This window comes from Haliotis asinina, chromosome 12 (genome assembly GCF_037392515.1).
Source record: "Haliotis asinina isolate JCU_RB_2024 chromosome 12, JCU_Hal_asi_v2, whole genome shotgun sequence".
NCBI classification, from domain to species: Eukaryota; Metazoa; Mollusca; class Gastropoda; order Lepetellida; family Haliotidae; genus Haliotis; species Haliotis asinina.
In genome coordinates this window covers 44,632,414-44,657,020 of record NC_090291.1, presented here as the reverse complement: position 1 = coordinate 44,657,020, position 24,607 = coordinate 44,632,414, and the positions used below count along the sequence as shown (strand labels likewise).

At 38.7% G+C, this 24,607-nt stretch overlaps 1 protein-coding gene across 1 annotated transcript; it reads right to left on the bottom strand.

The window, feature by feature from the left end:
- Positions 1–7,746: 7,746 nt before the first annotated feature.
- Positions 7,747–23,925, bottom strand: LOC137258249 (NXPE family member 3-like). Its single transcript, XM_067795850.1, has 7 exons — positions 23,715–23,925; positions 17,669–17,768; positions 16,860–16,957; positions 14,412–14,582; positions 10,281–10,862; positions 9,430–9,491; positions 7,747–8,567 (listed from the first exon to the last, which is right to left on the bottom strand). The coding sequence occupies exons 3-7, from the start codon at positions 16,937–16,939 to the stop codon at positions 7,762–7,764; spliced, it is 1,701 nt and encodes a 566-aa protein (XP_067651951.1). The 5' UTR covers positions 16,940–16,957; positions 17,669–17,768; positions 23,715–23,925; the 3' UTR covers positions 7,747–7,761.
- Positions 23,926–24,607: the final 682 nt, after the last annotated feature.

The window sequence follows — 24,607 nt, the reverse complement described above, 5'->3', positions numbered from 1 at the left end:
AATAAGAAAATTAGTGGAAGAAGGTAAGATTAGGGAGAACCGACATAGTACTTCCTCTTACTTTGTGGAGAATGATATGCTGTATAGGAAGCATACTTCCAATAAAATGGACAATGGTAAACAAGTTGTACAGGCAGTAGTACCGGTTGGATTGCGCACACAGGTAATGAAGGTATGTCATGAAGCACTGATGGGTGGACATCTTGGAATCAAGAAGACTCTAGATAGGGTAATCTCACAGTTTTATTGGCCAGGAGTAATTGGTGATGTCAGAAGACATGTTCAGTCTTGTGATATTTGTCAACGTACCATGCCGAAGGGAAAGGTAAGGAAAATACCACTGGGACAAATGCCATTAATTGAAGTGCCATTTGAGAGGGTAGCTGTTGATTTGATTGGTCCATTGTATCCTGTCACAGACAAGGGTAATAGGTATATACTGACGGTGGTTGATACCCAGAAGCAGTAGCTTTACCCAGAGTAGAGACGGAATATGTTGCCGAAGCTCTGTTCGAGATATTCAGTAGGGTTGGTATCCCCAAGGAGATATTAACAGACATGGGAGCCCAGTTCACGTCAGGCGTGATGAAGGAGGTAAGTAGACTATTGTCCATACATCAGCTTACTACTTCCCCTTATCATCCAATGTGCAATGGCCTAGTGGAGAAGTTCAATGGAACCTTGAAGACGATGCTGAAACGGATGTGTGCAGAACGACCAAATGACTGGGACAGGTATGTACCTGCTTTGTTATTTGCTTACCGAGAGGTACCTCAAGAGAGTTTGGGTTTTGCCCCATTTGAACTCTTATATGGACGCACTGTGAGAGGACCAGTACAGATTCTGAGGGAAATCTGGACAAGAGATATACCAAATCCAGAGGTAAGAACCACATATGAGTATGTGCTAGATCTTCAAAACCGTCTTGAGGAGACTATTCACGTAGCACAGCAAGAACTTCAAAAGAAAGCATGTAAATACAAAAAGTTCTTTGATGTGAAGTCCAAGCCAAGAAAAATGAAGGTTGGTGATAAAGTATTAATTCTGTTGCCCACTGATTCAAACAAACTGTTGCTGCAGTGGAAAGGGCCATATGAAATACTGGATACCTTTGGCATTGGCAATTACAGAATACAGGTTGGTAACAAGATTAAAACCTATCATGCCAATCTACTGAAAAGGTACATTGAGAGAGAGGAGGTCAAGGACACAGCTGTATGTGACGTCAGCATAGCTCAACTTGTGCATGTCAGTGCTGGTCTGGTGGATGTCAAGGCTGAAGAGGTGAGTATGTTAGACATAGCTTCACCTTCTTTAGTTTCTAAGGAAACGTATCAGGATGTAGACATTTCTGAAGATTTGACAGAGGAGCAACAAAATGAGGTGAAGGAGCTCATAAGTGAATTCAAAGATGTACTGAGTGATTTACCAGGGAAGGTAGATTGTATGGAATATAAGATCAAGCTGACATGTAATGAGCCTATACGATCCAAGCCCTATCCACTTCCTCATCATATGAGAGATGTTGTAGCTAAGGAGATACAGCTAATGTTAGACATGGGGGTGATAGAACCTTCTCAGTCACCATATGCATCCCCCATTGTACTTGTGAAGAAGCCTGACTCGACTTACAGATTTTGTACCGATTTTCGCAAACTGAATCAGGTGACCGTATTTGATGCCGAACCAATTCCATTAGCTGATTCCATCTTTGCACGGTTACGGAACTGTAAATATCTTACCAAAATTGATGTAAGCAAAGCATATTGGCAGATTCCAATGGAAGAGAGTAGCAAAGAACTGACAGCATTTATAACTCCTGATGGATTATACCAATGGAAGGTGATGCCATTTGGAGTAGTTAATGCACCTGCAGTATTTTCCCGACTGATGAGACAAGTATTGCACAACATACCAAATACAGACAACTTCATAGACGACATCATAGAAGGAACTGAGAACTGGTCACACCACATGGTAAGTCTGAGAGCAATATTTACGAGGTTAAGACAATTCCATCTTACAGCTCGACCTTCAAAGGTAAAAGTGGGATATAAACATCTGGACTTTTTAGGGCACAAGGTGGGTAGTGGTCTAATTCGACCAGAAGGTAAGAATGTAGAAAAGATCCTAAATGTGGAGCGACCTCAAACCAAGAAACAAGTGAGAGCGTTGTTGGGACTGACCGGGTACTACCGGAAATTTATCCCAAACTATGCAGCCATAGCAGTTCCGCTAACTGATCTCACAAAGAAAGGAAAGCCAAACAAGGTAATATGGACAGAAAGCCAGGAATTAGCTTTCACTACGTTAAGAACCCATATGTCAAGTTTTCCTATCTTGAAACTACCCGACTTGAAGAAACCATTCTTGGTAAGAACAGACGCTTCTGACGTTGGAATCGGAGCTGTACTGCTACAAGAACAGGAAGGTGAGCGATTTCCAATATTGTTTGTGAGTCGGAAGTTAGTAGATCGTGAGAGAGCGTATTCTACAATAGAAAAAGAGTGTTTGGCTATTGTGTGGGCAATACAGAAGTTAGAAAGATATCTGTATGGGAGAGAATTTATTTTGGAGACTGACCATCAGCCCTTAATATGGATGACCAAGGCAAAAATGACCAATGGACGAGTGATGAGGTGGGCCCTGACTTTGCAACCCTACAGATTTCTAATTCGTGCAATCAAAGGAAGTGAGAATGTTGGGGCTGATTTCTTGAGCCGGTGTTCACCCTAGTCATACTATGTGTATGGTAGTGTGTAAATAATGTACTCTCTGCATATCCAGATTATTTGTCAGCAGTTATTTCTTATGTATTACTGTGCTATGGTACATTTAGACAATTGTGTTTTATGATATTTATGCATTAAAACAAACTTAAATGTGATCTTGAGTGTAATATATAATTGTACTTGTGTACAATTACTTGAAGAGGGGAGTGATGTCAAGATCACAGATGATTTCGTTTATATAATTAGTTTATGGTACTGTAAATAGATGTAGTATGGTATTGTTAGAGTGTGTTATATATTGTTGGGAGTTGTTGTTAGATTATGTTCGGTAATACTATGGGAACAGGGTTATGTTCAGGGAAGCGTGACCAGGTATGGCCAGAGAGCTGGGGTGTTAATTTGTAAACAATAGAGAGGTGTTGAGTAGCTTGGGTATGGGAGGTCAATATAAATAGTGAGGAAGGGTAGTAATCTGGACAGTCAGCCAGAATCACCACTGTGTTCACCTGTATGGGTTCAACTTTTGTATGGGATTGCATCTCACGCTGGCTGGCGTAAGTTTTTATTATCATTATTACTTTTGTATTTATTGATTGAGTAGATGTAGCAAGAAATTGTTTTACTGATGTAGTATTTCTAGATATATGTGCATATTGTAACACTATATAGCCACAAAGCCATTCAAAATTTGAATGTTATCGTTCCACAAAAACTGTTCCACTTTCAAATATGTAAATCGGAGTAAAGTACATGCATAAAGTATAAGACATTGACACATGTCTTACTGAGTAACTGTAGTTACTTATATTGTATTGTAGTGTCCCGGAACTGGCCGGTTATCCTTAAAGTAAGGAGAGGGGTATTATCTCCGCCTGTAAGGAGACAGACAAGAGTCTTCCCTGTTGTACAAGGAGCATGTATCTCCTAGTAATGTGAGATGTGGATGGCACAGCCATCAACCATTACACAGGCCCCTTAAACTCCGTGAGGGAAACCATCGCCTGGGTGTGAGGGATACCACACAAATACCATGACGTCACCAAGTGGAACCACAGTGCACTGACATTCTGATTACATTGTAAAGAGAAAGTGTTCTCTCTGAGTGGCTAATTCCTTTATTGTTATTTAGTTCAATTGTTTAGTTTCTGATTGGGATTATATGTAATCATTATCTATATTAGTGAGGGTATTAGGATTTTAGTGTAGTTAGTAGTAGTAGTAGTATTATTAGAACTTTAGCAATATAAGTGGTAGACAGAACTGTATATGTAGCTAGGTTAGGTAATTAGATTAGTTAGTTGTATTTGCACCTGTAGAATTAGTTTAGTATAGGTATTGGGGTTACTTATATCTTAAGGGGAGGAATAAAGTTTTGCAAAACAAACTATTCTTCTGTTGTGGTTACTTTGGTATGTGACACATCTCGCGTGTCTTGTTCTGTAACTGAATACACATTATTTTTTATCTGGAACCAATGAAGCCTGCATGCAACACATACCTACCTTAGTGAATGCAACATGGCGTGTCCAGTTTAATGTCATTTCTTTTTATTTTCGGATCGAATTGGATTCATAAAACGTAAAACGCCCTAAATACTTTTATTACCAATCACCATAATTTTCATTTATTAAATAATTATTTAATTTCATTACAGAATTTGTAAGCATATATGTAATACTTTTGGATTTATCAATAATTATTTCTTATATCAATCAATTATTCATTTTCATCACAGAATTTGTAAACACAAATTTGCCAAAAAACAAAACATAAATACATTATTACTAATCAATAATTATTCGATTATTCATTAATTATTAATTATTTAATGCCATAACCAAATACCAGCTTACATAAAAACTAACGATGACCCAGGGTTCGATTCCCCACATCGGTACAATTTTGAAATTTTGACTGATTTGTATACGACTCGTTGATGATGGCCTGTAAGGCCTATATTACAATGACATAAACACACTAAACAGGCGCAAGATTTACATTACGGACATTAAACATTTTAGCTTAATAGAATGCTAGATCTTTGAAAATAGTGGTATCTTGGCTGACCACCAACTGAATCATTATTTCCTAAGATGGAAACCTATGGTAATATACTTTTACATACGTATCTCTTAAATGTGTGTATAATGGACACATTAATAAGGAACAGTATTCGCATTCAAGACCATTCCCACAAAACGGACACATTATAGCAATCGAAACGGCCCGTCTACATGATGAAATTTTTTAATTCGGACGCAGAACATCGGAATTTAGTAAGAAAATGGCGACTGTGATCAAGTAAAGAACAGGAGAACCACATTAATGTTCAACTACACACGGTTGGGCTTGTTTTTCAGGTGCTCTGTTCTGATCGTTCTAACATGCACATCAGGTTACTATTAGACAACACCACAGCGGTTGCCAATGTCAATAACACGAAGAGCACAAAGTCCCTAAAGATATCACAAGGAAATTGTGGAGATGGTGGATGGTACGAGACTTATGGATCTCAGAAACTCACCCCTCTGGAGTGAGCAACACCGAAACTGACTGGCAGTCAAGAAATGCCACAGATGATAGGGAATGGAAAATAGACTCTTCTGTCTTTGGAAGACTAACATGCCTCTTTGACATACCTTCTCGCTATTCATTTGCCTCTTGACTAAAGAGACAACTTAGTCGTTATGAGTCAAAGTACCCTGACCCAGAAGCCGAGGTAATAGATGCTTTTTTCATTGTTTTGGGGACATTCATATGGTTACGTGTTTTGTCCTTTTAGTGTTATCGGGTCAGTCCTAAGGACGATTCAGGGATAGCCGCCGTTGTACTGATGGTGCTTCCAATCTGGACAAAACAACCCTGGTTAGCAAAGCATTGCAATTACTGACCGACTGCTCGTGGATACTACCAAGATCACCAGGCCATTTTACCTTTAGAACATCGTCCAGCAGGCTTCCCCTGTACAAAAGACCCCCCGAGACTAGCAGTTGTCAGGCATGCAGTACAAATGTAAGAATTTCAGAACAAGCTGCAGACCTCATCCAGCAGTCAAGGAGAGATTCCACACACAAACAGTATGGGGCTTATCTCCAAAGATGGATGCTATTTTGCACTCAGAAAGATGTTGATCCCTTTTCACCCGCTTTAAGGATAGGGTTAGATATATTGGTGGAACTGTATAAGAGGGGCGCAAATTATTCAGCCGCAAATGCTACAAAGGCAGCTCTGTCTAGTCTGACAGTGTTAGAAATTTGTGTAATGTTTGGACAACACCCAACAGTTGTGAGGTTAATGAAATGTGTTTTAATCTTAGACCAGCCTTCTCTGATAGTTTGGAATTACATGAAGGGTTTGGGATGTCAGTGAATCCTTGAAAATGTTGCCATGAAAGTTAGCAACAGGACTGTGGCTTCTTTCAGGACAGAGAAAACAATCCCGCCATGTTACTGAATGTACCGAATGTGAATTTGTCAGACAATGATGTAAAAGTTAGATTTGTTAAATCAATTCAGTTCTGGGTATCACCAATCTGAGCTCACTAGTAATAGCTACCCAGACCAAGAACTGTGTATTGTGAACACTATGAATCAGTACTTGAGAAGGTCAAATCAACTTCGAAGAGCACAGACGGCTTTCATTACCACGACTGATCCACACAGCGTAACATCAGCTTCTACAGGGAGTGCATGTAGACAGAGAGTGCCTCTTGAGACTGTTTTGCAAACTGCAGGTTGGGAAAGAAATTGTGTATTTGCTAAGTTCTTTTGCAGACATGTTCCTCAAACTGGTAGTTTTGGTGATGCCAATTTGGTGAGTCAAGTGTGGACTAAAGTACGTTGGTTTGACGTGTACACAACTACTGATATGTTCTGATACGTTCGGTCAGTTGTGTTGAAGCCATCTTAGAGTTGTGTAGACTGATTATTATGAGTTGAGCTACACATAACTGTGCACGGATATTGATAATGTTGTGGATTTTGGATGCATGTTTAGGTATGAGTAAACATACTCTGCGAGATTACAAGTTTTCTTTCGTGAGGATAATATGATTCTTGCTCTAAGTATCTCACAGGATTCCAAAAGTACGGAAAAGGAAAGTGGAATTTAAAATTTGTACGAGACTTACAAGTAAGACGAAGTTTGATATGAATTCCACTGATCTATGGAGTACTGTGAGATCCAGTGCCCTGCCACACCAGTGCTGTCTCTTGTGTCACGGATTGAGTATTGTAATTCCCTACTGCCTGGGGCAAATAAACAGCAGCTTAACAAACTACAACGATTCCAAAATACTACAGCAAGGATTTTAACACTGACTAAGAAATCGGAGCACATCACTCCTGTGCCTCAGTGGCTCTCTGTACAGCGTATCACCTTCAACCTCCTTGACTTCCAGTCTCTGGTCATGTTCCTCCCTACATATCGGATCTGATTAAAGTCTACACACCATCCAAATCTAAACCCAAAACACTGCTACACGTAAATGTTAGAACATCCCACAGTAGGGAGGGAATATTGGCATATACAACCACTAAGACCTGGCACTCTCTGCCCGAGTTCCTCAAAGACTGAATTTGTCATCGTTTAAGACCAAGCTCAAAACCTTCATGTTCAGACTTGCATTCTCTGTGTAACTTCTCTCATCTCCTCTCGACTTGTGCGCTTAGCATGAACTGTACATGGATTCAGTGTGTTACAAGTGGATTTTTACTACTATTATTAATTATAAATATTTACAAGTAAGTCTCACATGTCATGGCTGCATAGTTTCTTATGTATAGAAATGTTTCAACAATGGCTGTCCTGAATTAGTCGCTGTAACAGTATGGATTTCCGTTGCCTAAACCATTTTTATATGGTGACGTTACTTTTAATCGTCAGTGTGAAATATAGATACATCGAATTCATCAGATGAAAGACTATTCATCTGGTCATTGACCGCAGAATTTCACGGATCATGGTGTGTACTGTGATTTGCTTGTTCTGGTGCTGTTGTTCATAAAAAGACGTACTATTTCAAACATCTTTATTTCCCGCAGATAAAGCCTAAGAACACTTTGACCATCATAACAACAAGGAGATCATGAGGGTGGGTTTCTTCATTCTCAAACGCAACTGTCATGTCCCAAACATCAAGGTACATCACCTGGTCATAAAGATTTACAAACTCCTTTTTCAGGATATTTTCATATGCAGGTCCCCACATGCCACCAAGAGGTGTTATTGGTGTAGGTACGGAAAATTTATGTGGACCTTTGATGACAATTTTGACATCAGGAGAACGTTTCAGGAGGCTTTCTATTGCAATTCTTGTTCTGTGGACTCGAGCTCTGTAGATGTGGATTGGAGTAAAATGAAAATGAGCATACAGATTAATAAGAATGATATCATTAGATCCGGATGGTATGTCATCCAAGCGAGCAAACACTGGCTTGGTGATTGTTCTATTAGCTTTGGCAAACCATAGTGGAAACCCATGGGGCAACAAGTATACTGTATAGTTATATTTGGGATGGTTTGCCTCGCATATTGTTGGCCCTTCGTAAAAGTTTCGTTTCTTGGTCCTCTTGCCTTCCGGGGGACCTTTTGTAATGGTGAAACCTAACATTGAATAAAGCGCACCAAATATTTGTCTGACGGTAGAGTCACCAAACAACTTCACAGTTTTGTTGGCCAAACATTGATTATACGTATCAACGGGGACGCTGTTCCGACATGATAGAGGGCGCCATGTCTTGTTGTAGGAGAAACCGACAGGTGGCGTTGCTAACCAGGTATCCCGGAAGTTCCTTCGACCACAAGGGATTTTGGGAGACACGGCGAGGTCTTTCTCTGCTGACCAAAATACGAATGCACTTTGAATTATATACATAACAAATGAAGTAAATGTATACACAATGAATGGTGAACTTTGCCCTGAGAAATAAATAAGCATGTTGGTATATGTAACCAAAATAGAGACTTACAAACTCTTCACAAATTAGACGCCCTCAGAAAGCGTCCACGTCATACTGAATATTAGCTATTACACACCACCAGAACACCAGTCTGGATTTTCTCCTGGTGCCTCAGCTGACTGCGTTTGATGATCTAGTTCTCAGTAAGCCTTTATGTTAAAGCACGTATTATCAACAAATCTTAGTTAATGTTTGAAAATAACAACAAACTCGCGGACAACTTCAGAAACTTTCAGTTAACACTGGCAATCTGATCGGGATCTGGGGAACTGATGCTGGTATCATCTTAAGCCTATGAATTCTTATCTCATTACGCTTTGTAATCTACTCCATCTATCATAACCAGGCATGACTTTTCTGGAATCAAACCACTGACAGTACCGTAGCAACGGTCGTCAATCCGGACACGATCACCACCCCTTCACGCTATCTGTGTTTACCCTGAAAGTAGTCACTAAAATTTGCATATGATCTGTCTAATCTGCATCGATATCCGTGTATGATCCCAACGGATATCGAAAATATCCGCTTTATTCTTCTGAGGACACTATCCACTGTATGATAAAATGTTTCATTAAACGCTCCGAAAGTTTATTACGGTAGAACATAGGATTTTTTAAAGTGTTGGCACCGCGACAACTTGCCACTCACCACTCACACACCACACTGATATAAATGATATATATTACAAAACAGGTTGTATACAATTAATGGCACATACAAATATGCAAACATACCGTGCCGTTTGGACGATATATTTATTGTGACAAAGTCCGATAGGTACTCTGTGGATCTCCACCTGAAACATATTGCACTGCTCTGTTCAACAATGAACATGTAGGGTTATATGGATTGCGGCGTAAAACGTAACTCACTGAAGGACTCTCCAAACCACCTTTGTGAAATCGTGAAGCACAGACACAGTACGAACGACTAGTTACTGTGGGATTCAATCTGCAAAACAAGTTACGGGTGATTTGACACTTGCCCATAACCAAATCACCCACTCACTCACTCACTCACTCCATGTTCTGTCACCTTCAGGCCAAGCTTCAGATCTTCGGCAACTCACATTTGTCGTAAGAGGCGACCAGCGGGATCGGGTGGTCAAGCTCACTGACCTCATCTGTCATCGATATCCCGTTTGCGTAGATCGATGCTCATGTTGTTGATCACTGGATCGTCTGGTCCGGACACGATTATTTACAGACCTACGCCTTATAACTGGAATATTGCTGAGTGTGGTGGTAAACAACAAACCAACCGACCAACTAAGAAACTAGGCCAATCGTCAGACAGAATAACAATAAAGACAGCATGTTAACGAGTCTGAGTATAACGCTTGTGGATATTACAATAACGATATACTCTGGGATCTATAAAAAGGCCTATACATGAGATCGCTCTCTATTCAAAGGTACACTGCCGCCCCAAAACCGAAATCGTGAAACATGAAAAGAGAGCTAAAACGGTTTTGTTATTCTCTGGTCTAAGATACTGTATATGGAGCGTTGAGCTTAAGATCGAGTGTCGAGGTAAAGATCGAGTGTCGATCTAAAGATCGAATGAGTGAGTGAGAACTACTTACGCTGAAAACCATTTCGTGTCAGCATCAAACGTCATATAGTTGTGAGGTAAAGAAGTTTCTTTCCAGTCCTTACATCCAATCCCCTTTGTCTTTGGCTTCCCACAGTAGAATGGGATGCCGAAATAGTCAGCAGTTAGATTACAAAACGGGCGTATTTTCATATACTTTACTTCCATGTGACCGCTTGTAATCTCACTTGAAGTATTTGATTTGAATATACATTGAATTCGTTTACCAAAATATCCATTCTCGAAAGCGAAATTCAAATGCGCCGTTCTTTCATTTGATGAAATCATGGCAGCCCGAATTATGGCTCTTCCTGTCCACAAGGTGCGCAGAACTCCAGTATACGTTCCATTTCCATTGTCGATAACACTTCCGGCGGAAGCAGCGCCATGTTGGGGATCTTTCATCCACACGACTAACACATCACCACCACAGGTTTTTGGTCTCTTCCAGTGATCGAACAGAACAATTTTTACGTGGACCGTTTCATTGAGTCCATACGTCTTGTTTATACCAACTAACGATATATGTGACATGGGTCCTGAAGCGTGGAGACTTGTTATTTCATTCAACACACTGAAACCAAACAATGCAACAGAATGTCTTAGTACAAGTATTATTCACAAACAATGAGTCTTCGGCTTGACGAACGTTAAAAATATTTTTATTCATAATAATAAACTGGGATTGGTGCACAAGCTTTACAGCTTATATCAAATACAGATGCCACTATCATCCCAGTAAACATAAATAGATAGAGGATATTTTGTTAATGTCGTCAAATAACATGTATGTTTCATCGAGTGGTCTGACAAAGCTAATATGTTCTCGAGTGGCACAGTAAGTCTGCAAAAGTGATATTCTACTCTGTGAAATAACATGTTATTCTACTCAGCGAAAATATCATTTTTATTTTCATCAGTACTTACAGTATTTCACTCTTAAAAATATAATAGAGAGTTACGATTTGGAGTGTCCAACGAGCCATTTGTAGGCACATAGAACAATTATGAGAAGGTTATTTTTAAGTTCAGTTAATTATTTTTATGTGAACACAAGAAGCGCTGTGTCTTGATGCTATTCAACAATTTTCTGTTTCTCAGTTTTTTGTTTCCTTTCATATTGGTATCAAGGATATAACCGGTCGTGTAAAAATGCATGTTAGTTCTTATCTGAATATAGTTACATAATACTAAATATGTGCACAAGGCTATCACACAGACCCAGGATATACGGCTATCAACGGAACTGATCAAGGGGAGGTCAATGTTCACTGAAAGGCATCTCTTGTCAGTGACAGAGACAGCTTGTCACGATCAACATATTTTCCCACGTACCCACAGACACGTATTAAAACATGTACTAGAAAGCTGAGCATTTTTAACAATGAAATTAACTTTTCTAATGCTACACTTTCTTGAAAACTTGGTTTGCAAATTTGCAGGCATGGGACCAGAGTATATTTATTACTGGAGACGAAGAAGATTTCACTATTGCGTCACATGCTAAAATTTGGTACATGTCACGGTTAAAACGCATTACATAGCATCCGGCCATTCGGCCTATGAGACACATGTAACCACATATCACGGTCATCAGTTTATTGCATGAGGGCCAGTGGCTCATGTACAAAATATATATGTAAAACATTTAAGATAAATAAAAATGTAAGATATTACACATACATAATAATTCTTGCTGACAAATGTACATTCATGTATACATCAAACTCACACAGACACCCGCACAGTTATCCTTTCTTCCTCACACCCAGACCCAGTCCCACCCATCCCCATCCTAAGAGGTACATGTATTCAGACTCCTTCTGTACATGCGGTTGACAAGCGCGGCAAGAGGTTTAAAGGTTACACGCAACCAAAAAATCAAACATAATTAAAACATAATTATCACTTATCCATGACATATAATATACATTGCTGCTTGTGAAAAAAACCCAAATAAACAAAATTATAAGCGTACAATCGCGATTCAAAAGTGCAATATTTTGTGCTTGGGCTTACTTCCCTCGAAACGAAGCCCTCGACAGACCGAACCCAGTCATAGCGGGTAACTGTGTAACGACGGCTGCCGATTGACTGGTTCATTTTGTTGATACGCTGACGGCTCCTTGTGTGTACAGAAAGATGATCTGCTTGATGGGCATTTTAGAAGCATGGCGAGTCACAAGAAAGTAATTCATATACCGTTGTCAAACAAAATCATATACACTAGAAGAAGTTGTTATCCACAAAGAATGTATATAGACATGCTGGGTTTGTAAACACATGTTATCTGAATTAGTGTTCGATCCAATCAATTATCGTCTCAGTAGAGATGGTAAACTACTGCGTGGCTGGAAACTGTCATTCGTCCAAGTACAAAGCAGGACTTGAAACTGACAAGAGTTTGCGCTGGTTTCCGTCAGATCCAGTCATCCGAGAAAAATGGATGTAGTTTGTTTGCAGGCAGCAGCGAGAAAGCAGAGTCTAGCTGGTTCAATTCCATGAGAAAACTGCAAGGTAAATCTGAATACAACGGGCAAGTGATCAGAAAATGAATCTCATCCTCCACTGAGTGGTAGTCATAGAACTTACATTACCAACGTTCAACTTCTAAGGGGAGAGAACTACAGCGCAGCTTCGCCAGAGCACTGCGATGAGATCTGGGAATAAAGTAGCGTACGGTTCATCCACCAGAGTACTTTTGAAAAGTCTAAGTCCTAATGTTACTTCCATCACAGCAGACCCAAGATGCGTTTAATCGCAAGAAACATCTCTTATTCTCCAACTTCGACCGTAGCGACAATCCTTGCGTGCATCACTTGCTGTGTTAGGACGAATCGCCTTCCCGGATGAAGCCGCGCGAACGTCACTGCACATGCGCTATGTGCCGCGCAGCTCAACTGGTGAAACCACTTCCCCGCCCCCTGCGCTGAGGGAAGATTAGTGATTTTTCAACTTTATCACTTGGATTTGCGTTTTTAAAGATTTGTCTCTGATGCATGTGACTCTAAAACTAACATGTAGTTGATCTTCTCTGTTCATCATTATATCCAGTTTCCAAAAAGGCCTGACTGAAGAAATTATTGAAGAAGTTATTCAAAAAGTTCATCAATTAAATACCATGTTTTACTCAAAGATTAAACGTGTGGTACCAATGCATTCTGCTACTTTATAGTCAACTGATTTGTTTGTAAACAGTGTCCGTGAATATGAACATGTTTGGGGGACTGAACTTGTTTGCCAGGCCCTTTTCCTTCTCTTGAAATAAAGGATGTTTAAAAAATGGGCACATGTATACTGCCCATCAAACGTTTAGTGTAAATGTAGCCACTTGCTTAAGTCAACTGTTCTAAACTAGATTTTGCTAAATATTCCAGACTGTTTCAAGGTACTGTTTACACATGAACTGATGTACAGCTTAGCAAATTTGTAACGTTGAACAGATTATTGTCATGAGTTCAATGAATGATAAAAAAAGCGCAGCTGTACACATGCACGATATCTGCACATGTCTTTGATGAACGAGTCTCGTGTAATTCATCTGCATAAGGTTTGCAGTTGGTTCACCTAAGTTATTGGGGAAACTCATCTTCGATGTAACCACATGTACAATGTGTATGTAACATCTAGTGAGTGCTGTAACTGAGTGTAAACGTTTGATGGGTAGTATATATAACAGATCATGATCTAAACCAAACAGGTTTTTGTCAAACATAATGAATCATTTTCGGCAGTATTTTTACCACAGTACAAGTGTCACCAATTCTTTCCTAATCAGGACAGACATGCCACCAGACAGTCTCCCACAGTTGTAGATTCGTTTTCTAAAGGAGAAAACTAGTCTGAAATACATATTCTAAATCTAAGTCATCCGCCCAAGTCTCATTTAAACCTATTATGGAAAATGAAAAAAACGTGTGCAGGTATCTAAAGTCATATTCACAGAGTCTATGTATGATATTTGATGTATTCAAAGATATAAAAATAATGTCTTGTTCTGATATGACTGGGTTTAGAGGTATATCACTCTTGTGTTCACAATGATGCGCTGTAAAATTGATACTTTCGGCCTGGGCTTAACCCCCATCTATGCTATAAAATGAAGGAACGAGGAAATGCAAACCTGGACTGCTGTTGCCTCTGTTGTTGTTGTTGTCGTCGTCGTTGTTGTGGCTGTTGGTTGCATTTGTTACCCGGGTAGGAGCTGTTCTCTCTAGAGCTGTCAGTGGGGATCACGCTAGATGTGTTAGAACTTGGTTCACCCATCAACTTACTCCCATAAAAGGAAAGCCTTCTGTCAGGATATACGAAATACACAGTTACTTCGTGATATGATATACAACAAAGAAATAGGTACAGCAAAATGTAAATACATACATGCTTGAAACAAATGATGAATTGCACTAAGAAATGTAAATACACACATGCTTGAAACAAATGATGAATTGCACTAAGAAATGTAAATACATACATGCTTGAAACAAATGATGAATTGCACTAAGAAATGTAAATACATACATGCTTGAAACAAATGATGAATTGCACTAAGAAATGTAAATACACACATGCTTGAAACAAATGATGAATTGCACTAAGAAATGTAAATACATACATGCTTGAAACAAATGATGAATTGCACTAAGAAATGTAAATACATACATGCTTGAAACAAATGATGAATTGCACTAAGAAATGTAAATACACACATGCTTGAAACAAATGGTGAATTGCGTTATGAAAATGGAGGGTATAAAAGGCTAGGATCTTAATGAATAGGTACAAACTGTAGTCCTTGAACAAAGGCTCATGACTCAGTGGTTAATGTTAATTGTCCACCTCATATCTCTCCCAGAGCTATAGCGCAAAGATGTCTTAAAGGTCACATGCTACGCAAAACACAACTTTGCAGATTCTGATTCCTTTTGGTGTGGACGTAAAGTAACAAATTATCAAAAATGCAAATTTAAGTTATAATGGTGGAAAAACCCCGCGAAATCTGAGTTCGAACGAATTTTTCCCCCAACGCTGGGGGTAAAATTGATTTCACCAGCTGCGCTGTATCCACAGCGCATGTGCAGTGGTTAGGATCCCTCGGCTTCAACCGGAAAGGTGACTCGTACCAGCACAGCAAGTGATGCGTGCAAGGATTATCGCTACGGTTGGAGAACAAGCGATACTGTTTAGTGATTACAAGCATCTTTGGTCTGCAGTAATGAATATACATGTACACAGGTCCCATACCTGCAGATTTGCAAACCAAGTTCTCAAGAAAGTGTAGCGTTAGAAAAAAACTAATTTCAGTGCCAAAACTTGCTCTCTTTGAAAACTGGAATGTTTTGATACATGTCTATGGAAACATAGCAAAATATGTTGATGTATTGATTGTGAAAAGCTGTCTCTGTCTCCCACGGAAAACCTCAATGTCTGTTTTACTGAGTTATGTGTCTGCCTGCCTGTGTGCTAATGACAATAAGCAATACACAACTTCAGTCATTGACCATATGCAATTTGAACTTATCACTTATCAGGCTATACACCAAAAAACAAAATACATTGATTTCTGGTTCGTGCGCCTGGGTTCTGTCTCACATTATGCATTTTCACAGACAGGCATGGCATGCTATCATGTCTGTGAGTTGCAAACAAACTGCATCTATTTTTCCCGGGTGACTGGATCTGACGGAAACCAGCGCAAACTCAGACTGTCAGTTTCAAGCTCTGCTTTGTACCTGGACGAACGACAGTTTCCAGCCACGCAGTAGTTCACCATCTCAGTATGTGTTGATTTGATCGCACGCCAATGCAGACATCATGTATTTCCAAAACCTGACATCTCTACATACATTGTTTATGGATAAAACATCTTCTATTGTATATGATACCGTTATCACTCTTGCTTGACAACGGTATATGAACCCATACCGAAACCTCGCATCATATGCAATAAAAGAAGTTGTTATCCATAAAAGTCTTACTTTCTTATTACTTACCATACTTCTGAAATGCCAAGCAAACAGACCATCGGTATAAACACACAATAAGCCTTCTACGTATCGGCAAATGAACCAGCCAATGAAAAGTGTTCGTTACACTTGAGTGCACACCTGGCCGCTTTATCCGGGTTTCGGTCTCCCAGAAAGTAAAACCAAGTACAAAATATTGCACTTTTGATTCGCGTTTGTACGCTTATAATTTTGTTTATTTGGGGTTTTTTTCACAGTTTGCAAAGTATATTACACATCATGAATAAGTGATGATTGTGTTTTAATTATGTTTGTTTTCGGTGTTGCATGTGCCCTTTATACCAATACCTTTCTGGGTAGACTCTGCCTAAGTGAGAGTGAATCCAAGAGAGTTGTGTTTGTGGAGCCATAAGGTCACAGTGAAGGTAATTCAATTCCCACATAGAGACAGAGTCAGCCATGCAGTTTCTGTTGTGACAGAGTGAAACAGACAGTTTGTGCTGTGACAGACTGAAACAGGCAATTTGTGTTGTGACAGACTGAAACAGGCAGATTGAAAGAGAGTGGAACCGACGATTTGCGAAAATGCCCCCATATCCCCTGTTTACCTGTAAGGCCACAAACTGTATGCAAGTGTCACCACAGAAACACTCACAAGAAGCAGAAATATTCTAGGTCGGGTTTCCATGACACTCTTTGGAATATGCTGAAAGAGAGGGTTTACATAAATGTGTTTGTTTTGTAGATAAGTATCGGATTAAAAACGGCAGATAGAATAAGATAGAAGTAACCAAAACGAATCAAGGTGCTACACGGCCTAAACGTGAAAGCGATCTTCAGCAATCTAGAGAAAAGCAACACAGCCCTGCCAATAATGGCAATAAAAAGTGACTGAGTGAATACGCCGCACTCAGCAATATTCCAGCTATATGGCGGCAGTCTGTAAATAATCGAGTGTGAACCAGACAATCCAGTGATTAACAGCATGATCATAGATCTGTGCAACTGTTACAACCAAGGCAGATAGTCTGACCACCCGATCCCGTTAGTCGTGTCTTACGACAAGCATGGGTTAATGAGGACCAGTTCTAAATCGGATCATCACAGGTAATAAGGGCAAGACATCTTTGCTAACATATGAATCAACTATATGAATATTATTTTTACTTTGACTGTCAACAGATTGGGATGATTCTTGGTATACAAGGTGTAACGTTTGCGTAGTTGTTCGGACAAATACTGACTATAGACACGACCAACAAACAAAACCAGTTAATACGAATTATAACTAACAGAACTGGCTCTTACATTGATAGGACAGTGAGCATTTCACCCGGCGAAGGTGCTAACTTAAAACTAATTATACAATCGTTGCAATGCTGACATATAGGTGGTATCAGTAGCGAGTTGTAATTACCTTGTAATGGACACGCGTCAAATCCTAGACCAGTATTAGCAGGCGTCCTCAAAGGATCATTTTGCAGACGACACGTCTTTATACGTTATAATTGATTATCCTGAAATAGATGCAGCCTGCTTAAATAATGACTCAGCAGGAATTCAAATTGGGCCAAAGAATGGAAGGTTTCATTCAACCCTAACAGAACAAAATCAACACAGTTCAGCAGAAAACTGAACAGAAACCTGATCTTACAATGAATGGTGTGAAATTGAAGACGTAGATAATCATAAGCATCTAGGCTTGACCCTTCAAAATAACCGTTACTGGGATACGTACCTACTTAAAGTTAGCCCACAAACTGCTGATTTAGCCCTGATTAACTGCTTAAGAAGTCTGAAACATCGATTATCGCGTAAAAGTTTAGAAATTATCTGCAAATCTTTCATCTTACCGATTTTTGATTATAGTGGCAACATTTGTACTCAGGAACAGTCCATCGTACTAGAAAAATTGAACCTATATATAGACGAGTTGAGATCAATAAGTGGTGCAGATCGAGGAACAAGCCGCATCATGATATATGAAGAAACCAACCACAAACCGTTGAAGGAACGTCGACGTATCTTTAAGCTGACAACATATTACAAAATGAGGTATAAACTTTCACCTCAATATCTCTGTAACCTCTTACCTACAATACCTATTACCAATGATTACAAACTCAGTCGATCAGTTAAATGTAGAACAACGACATATGCCAGATCATTTCTACCTGAAACTATGGAATTCCTTGAGTTCTGATATTGATACTCTATCTCGAATCGAAATCTCGATATTAAGACCTAATAACAAGACTATTATTTTTTTATATATAAACAGTGGACCATGAATACGTCAAATTATCCACTCTCGCCTCAGGCTCTGTTCTAGGAATCCGAATGCTGATAGATTTGATAGACGCATCATCGACAGCCCGGTCATCCATTCAAAAATGTTGTGCATTGTTTTTACATGTAATAAATACTTAATAAACTTACAGGGGTTTAGTATCAACACTGCACTATCGGAATGTGCGTCCCTCATTAACAATGTTCCACACAAATTATTTAAATCTATTCATGATTACATCAAAAGTTCTGATTGAGTTCATGATTCATAAATACTGATTTTGACTGTCAAACAAATGAATGGATGTGCATGCATTATCCTTATCCGTATATTGATTGCTGATAAACAAGACTTGTAATAATGTTCCATCTGCTTCTACATTTACTTGTATATGTATTTGTTTATGAGAGCAGCCTTCAAATAAGCTTGAAGGCCAATCCATTCATGACTTCATGAATAAATATGTTTAAACCAAATGGTTCAGATTGGAAATGACGCCGCTGACACGCGAGAGATCGACTGAGATGTTTAATGGCTTTGCAAATAAATTATCCTGTGGATAATTTGGCAACGAAAATAGAGCGCGGTAACAGCCTTACTGTACAAATATTGGGGGTGGTAGGACAATAGGCCCTCAAAGACAAAACACTCCTCCTGTAAATGCACTCATGACAAAAAGCCCTCAATGGGTAGGAAAAAAGGTCCTTAATGAAAAGATGTAATAGACCTTTTTGCAGTATATGAATTTTTTCGCACATGAACATATTATTTAAAATATAATGTAAGTATCAGCACTAGCAAAATGGGGATGTATATAACAGCACATAATTCACAAATGTAAATCAAACACATAATACAGTTTATACATGCATTACAGTTCTTACAAGTCAAATATTTGTGTCCACCGCGACCGCCTTTATTGTTCCTAAGAACCTCTAAGATGCAGTATGATAATGTAGACTTGACCATCTTTACCCCTTATGTACTCGTGGGGAAGGATGATTTGATAATACATCGGTAACTGATGAGCTACTCCAAACTTTGAAGCAGGACGCAAGAAATCAGAAAATCATTGTTAAAATAATAACATAGTCACTAAGGAGAGCCTGGGTGCATGTCACCTATGATACTTGCCTGTAACAACCGTCAACAGTGGGATGAATTGCTTAAAATGAAAAGATCATGGTGTCACTGATCAACTCAAAATCAACTCAAAGGGTACCTATAATGGGTCCTATGGGCTTTGCAAGGGCTTTTTGTCACGGAGACGCCTAGCTTGTCCGAGGGTTTATTGCCTGCCCGCCGTTTGGTGGCTTTCAAATCAATCATACTGTGGATAACGAAAATAGAACTGAACTATCCAAATATGTAGGTAGTTTTCGGCACCCCGCCACCCCGCAACACACCTCATATCAGCCTCGCCATTCACAATTTACCTTTGGGTCAAATTACTCTAATGGTTGCTGGGGCAAGGGCAATGACCCATTTTCGTCGACTGGTTGTTGCTTTTGTTATTGTTTTTCTCCCTGGGGTAACTGGATGATGTCCCAGCATTCGTGGCTGGTACGTGACCTCTACTGCGGCATCCCCATGCACAGTTGATAGTATAAGTATAGACTAATGAAAAAGATGAAGTCAGTTCTATTTCATTATCATGAAAACAAATGAAAACACCTTGAAGTTTAATCATCTACTAGTGGTAGAAACTGTTTGGACTGAAACATAACGAAGTGAATACACATCTCTATGCTTTGTCTTATAATCCTATTTAGTTGGCTACCATATTTGTATGTGTTTTGAAACTTTGTTTAAAGAAGCATATGATCTGCTTATACCTATAGTGAATTTATAACATGACTGTAATATGTAAACATTGTATAGATTGCCAACGTGAATCATATTTCACACAGTCCCTATGTTGTCAGTGAACAGAACAAAATGCAAATATTAAATTTATAACACCCTAAAGTTATGGCAACAATGTTAGGCCTTTACGTTCATGAATGTAAGCATTAATATCCACATAAAAGAACGATATGCCATTCAGATGTTTGATAGGCATTTAGAAGTTGTTAGGGTAATACTAGACACTGTTATGGATATGCAACTTCTGAATGCACGACGTTTCTGGGTAATACTTGCCCCTTCATTAGGTGAATGACAGAGAATAATTACAGAGGCATATATATACGGTATGAACAGGAAGCCACACAGTGTTTTTACAAAGGTGTGTATAGTATGTGCATGAAGCCACAGAGTGGTTTTACATACATTTACCAGTGTATTCCAGGAAACCGCATCTTACGCTAGAACTGTGTATCACAACAGACATAACAAGAGTTCTAGTGATAAATCTCAACCTCCATGGTGGGATGAAGAGTTGGAACGATTATAACATGATAAATATTTTGCAGTTAGAGCTCATAGAGATAGTAATCAAGGTCTGGATACATTTAGACAACTCTGTAGTTTGCTCAAGAAGACATTCAGTATCAAGAGAGATAATTACATGCATATACAGAGACAGAAACTTGTTGAAGCCAGCAATGATCCTAAGCATTTTTGGAAACTACTGAACCAGTATAAAATGTCTAGTGATATATCTGCCACTGTTTCTTGTCAGCAGTGGTTTACCCATGTTTTATCCTTACTTTGTGTCAGTCAAACAGATGATGTAAATGTTGGGGACTCTTATTCCATTTGCGATGCGCCACTACTTAACGCAGCAATTACCCAACAAGAAGTTTTGTTTCATGTTATAGACATTTCTTCTAGTAATCACCAGGACCTGACGGTGTATATGGAGAATTTCTTAAAGCTTCTAGATATTACACTGTACCCTTCCTCACTTCCATTTTTAATGAAATATTTGTCTGTGATAGTTTCCCTGAAAGCTGGCGTAAAAGTATAACATGCCATTTATTTAAATCTGGTTGTAAAGATGACCCCAATAACTATTGAGGTATTTCCCTCATTGACTCTGCACGTATTTACTTCTATTTTGAATACACGCCTTCAGAAATGGTGTGATATTAATAAAGTATTAGTGAGTCCCAAGCAGGTTTTAGAGCTAATTATTCTACAGCTGATCATACATTTTCTTCCCATGCATTAATCCAGAAATATTCCTGTATTGTCTTTTTATTGATTTTTCCAAAACCTTTCACACGATTTAGCATGGTGGTTTACTTCAATCCCTTTCTGAAGTTGGTACATGTGGTAAATTTGTTAACGTTGTGGAAACAATGGATCAGAAATTAGCAGCTTGTGTTAGAACATCAAAAGGTTTGTCTAAACGTTTTTCTTGCAATATTGGTACCCATCAAGGATGTGTTTTAAGCCCTTAATTGTTTATTATCTTCACTAACAAGTTACGTACTTTGATGGAACTGGAGGGTGGTTCAGCTGTAACAGGTTCATCAGATTTTAATAATGTATGCTCGCTGATGTTAGCTGATTACACAATGTTCTTGAGGAATTGTGTAAACTCAACGGTATGACAGTAAATCTTAAAAAAGATTTTTGTTTCTAAAAATGGTGGGCATCTAAGAGATTGTGAAAAACGGTATTACAATGGTAAACAAATTGAATCTGTATCTTTTCATAAATAATCAGGACTTATATTTACACCAAACTTGCACTGAGTAAAGCCCAGACATGTCTTGTTTCACAGGTCAATAAGGCTTCATTGTATACATGTATACATGTATATGACTAATGTTATCACATATAGGTGTCATTTATTGTACTTACCCCCAAACAGACTCCCAAAACACTGTTACAACATGCCGAAATGATTAGATTATGTTGGACGGGTAATTCGGGCAACAAATGTTAAACATTTTATTTACTTATGGTTCTGGTTATGTATGGGTCAGTCAGGATATTGGTGATGTTCGGTGTGTTATGTTTCTTTGTAAACAAAGACTGGCTGATAATTTGAAGCAATCATGGTATGCTTCCATCAGAAATTTCTCATAAAACTGTTTATTATTGTCGGTATAAAACCTTGTTACATGTAGAAAAATACTTAAATTGTAATATGTTTTAATATTTGAGATCTGCCCTTTCAGAATTGAGATGTGGAAACTTTAATTTAGCGACAGAGATTTGGAGGTATGAAAAGATTGCTTCTAATGAATCTTTTGTATTTTGTAAATAAAAAAGGTATTAATGTTGTTGAAGGTGAGTGGCATACTTTCTATATTGTGAATGTTTCTCTGAAGTTCGAGCGAAATATACTGTCAGCCTCCTACGATAAACAATTTTATAATCTGCCGGTGTCAATGTGATTAAGAATGTCTCTTTATTTATATATTATGTACAAATTAGAAGTAGGAGCAGAATATTTTCATCAATTATTGTGTACCATTCATGTAATGCGTGACCCTTTTACTGAATAAACTTGTCTGTCTGTCTCAATCATCAGTGACTCTTTGTTGTAACTGTACAAACAGCTTTAAATTTTGACATTAACCCATATAGTTACCCTCTTGAGCTGTGCACACCCAGACTCTATTTTTGTTTTTTATACAAAGTGTACACTCCCTGTCTTTGTATGCATGACTGAAATGATTACAAATATTAGAAAAAAACCCAAATAAACGTGTCGACAGAATGGTTATCGAGATTGATACATATATCACACTGAAAATACTGTTCCGTGAGGTGTGTATCAACACTTTATGGTCATGGAGAATTAAAGTGTTTCCCCTCTAGATTAATGTTTAAGCTAGAGTGATTTCATATTGGGCTAAATTAGTACAACCCACTCATATCATATACATCCTTATGTACAATTTGACAGTTAATAGCAACAATTCTAATTATGTTTTGTTAAATAATGTTAAAGCTATGTTAGATGTTCTGTTCTGTTCTGTTGTCTGTGGATCAATTTACCATCAATGGTCATCAGCCATCTTGGTTCAGTATGGATCAATTTACTCATGGTGGTAGCTGTAGCAATACACGGTAACAACCCATGTATACATGCATGTACCGAGTTAAGACAGACATTTATCATGGTTGTAATCTCATCAACATTATTTCGCTTCATTTGACTTAAACATAAATTAATGACATCCTTTTTATGCCAGCCTTAACGCAATAGCAACTGCAAGCAAGGGCCGTATGTTATTTTGCAGTATGGCACCAAAGAATGAACCCACAGTACCTGTTTGCAGGATAACATCTCGCCGAACCTGTCACCGGTGTCAGTAGCGAAGATACCTCAACCGCCCTTGGCACTGGACACGGACCTTGACACAAAGAACAAGTTCAGTCGCGTCTGTACCGTATTGCTTGGCCAGAAAATAACGGGTCTCGGTGCTTTTGGCGGCCATTTTTAACCCTTGCGGTGGCAAAGGCCCAGTCTAGCGGTTAACTCTCACTTAGCCAGAGTCTAACCTGAAAGGTCTTGTTAAAACAACATTGCACTATGGCTACGTGAGAGATGCCAGCCAGGTAAAGCGTGAGCCTTTGTTTAAGGGCTATAGTCTGTATCTACAATGTATGCAAATATGTGTGGGTTTCTTTTTCCAATATTAAATTTTGGTTTAAGCATATTTATTTCTGATATATTTTTCAGAAACGTCATCGACAAACAGACAAAAACCAAATAAAAAAAACTTATAATAACGCCTCTCCAGACAAAATAACATTTATGCGACTTGCGTTTCATAACCTGATTACCAAAGTACATGATATCATAAATGACGTTATGCATACAATATACATGAATATAAACATTTATACAGCAAACGTAATGTTAGGTCTGCAAAGAGTCAGACGAAAACTTTAATCTTCTTGAAGTGGCAATAAACTTATATACTCATTTGATAATATCATGATTTATAGATGTGGGTAATTCGAAGTTACCATACAGAGCATCATGTACAATAATTCATATCCATGTTTGAAATAAAATGAATCGTTTCCTATCACATCATGGTTGGGACATTATAAAAACGCAATGAAGGATGTCCTGGGAGGCAGCCCCCAAAAGCATGATGAGTCATCGTACTCTATAGGCATTTGAATCACTGCATTGTAATGAGAGTCTGCAGT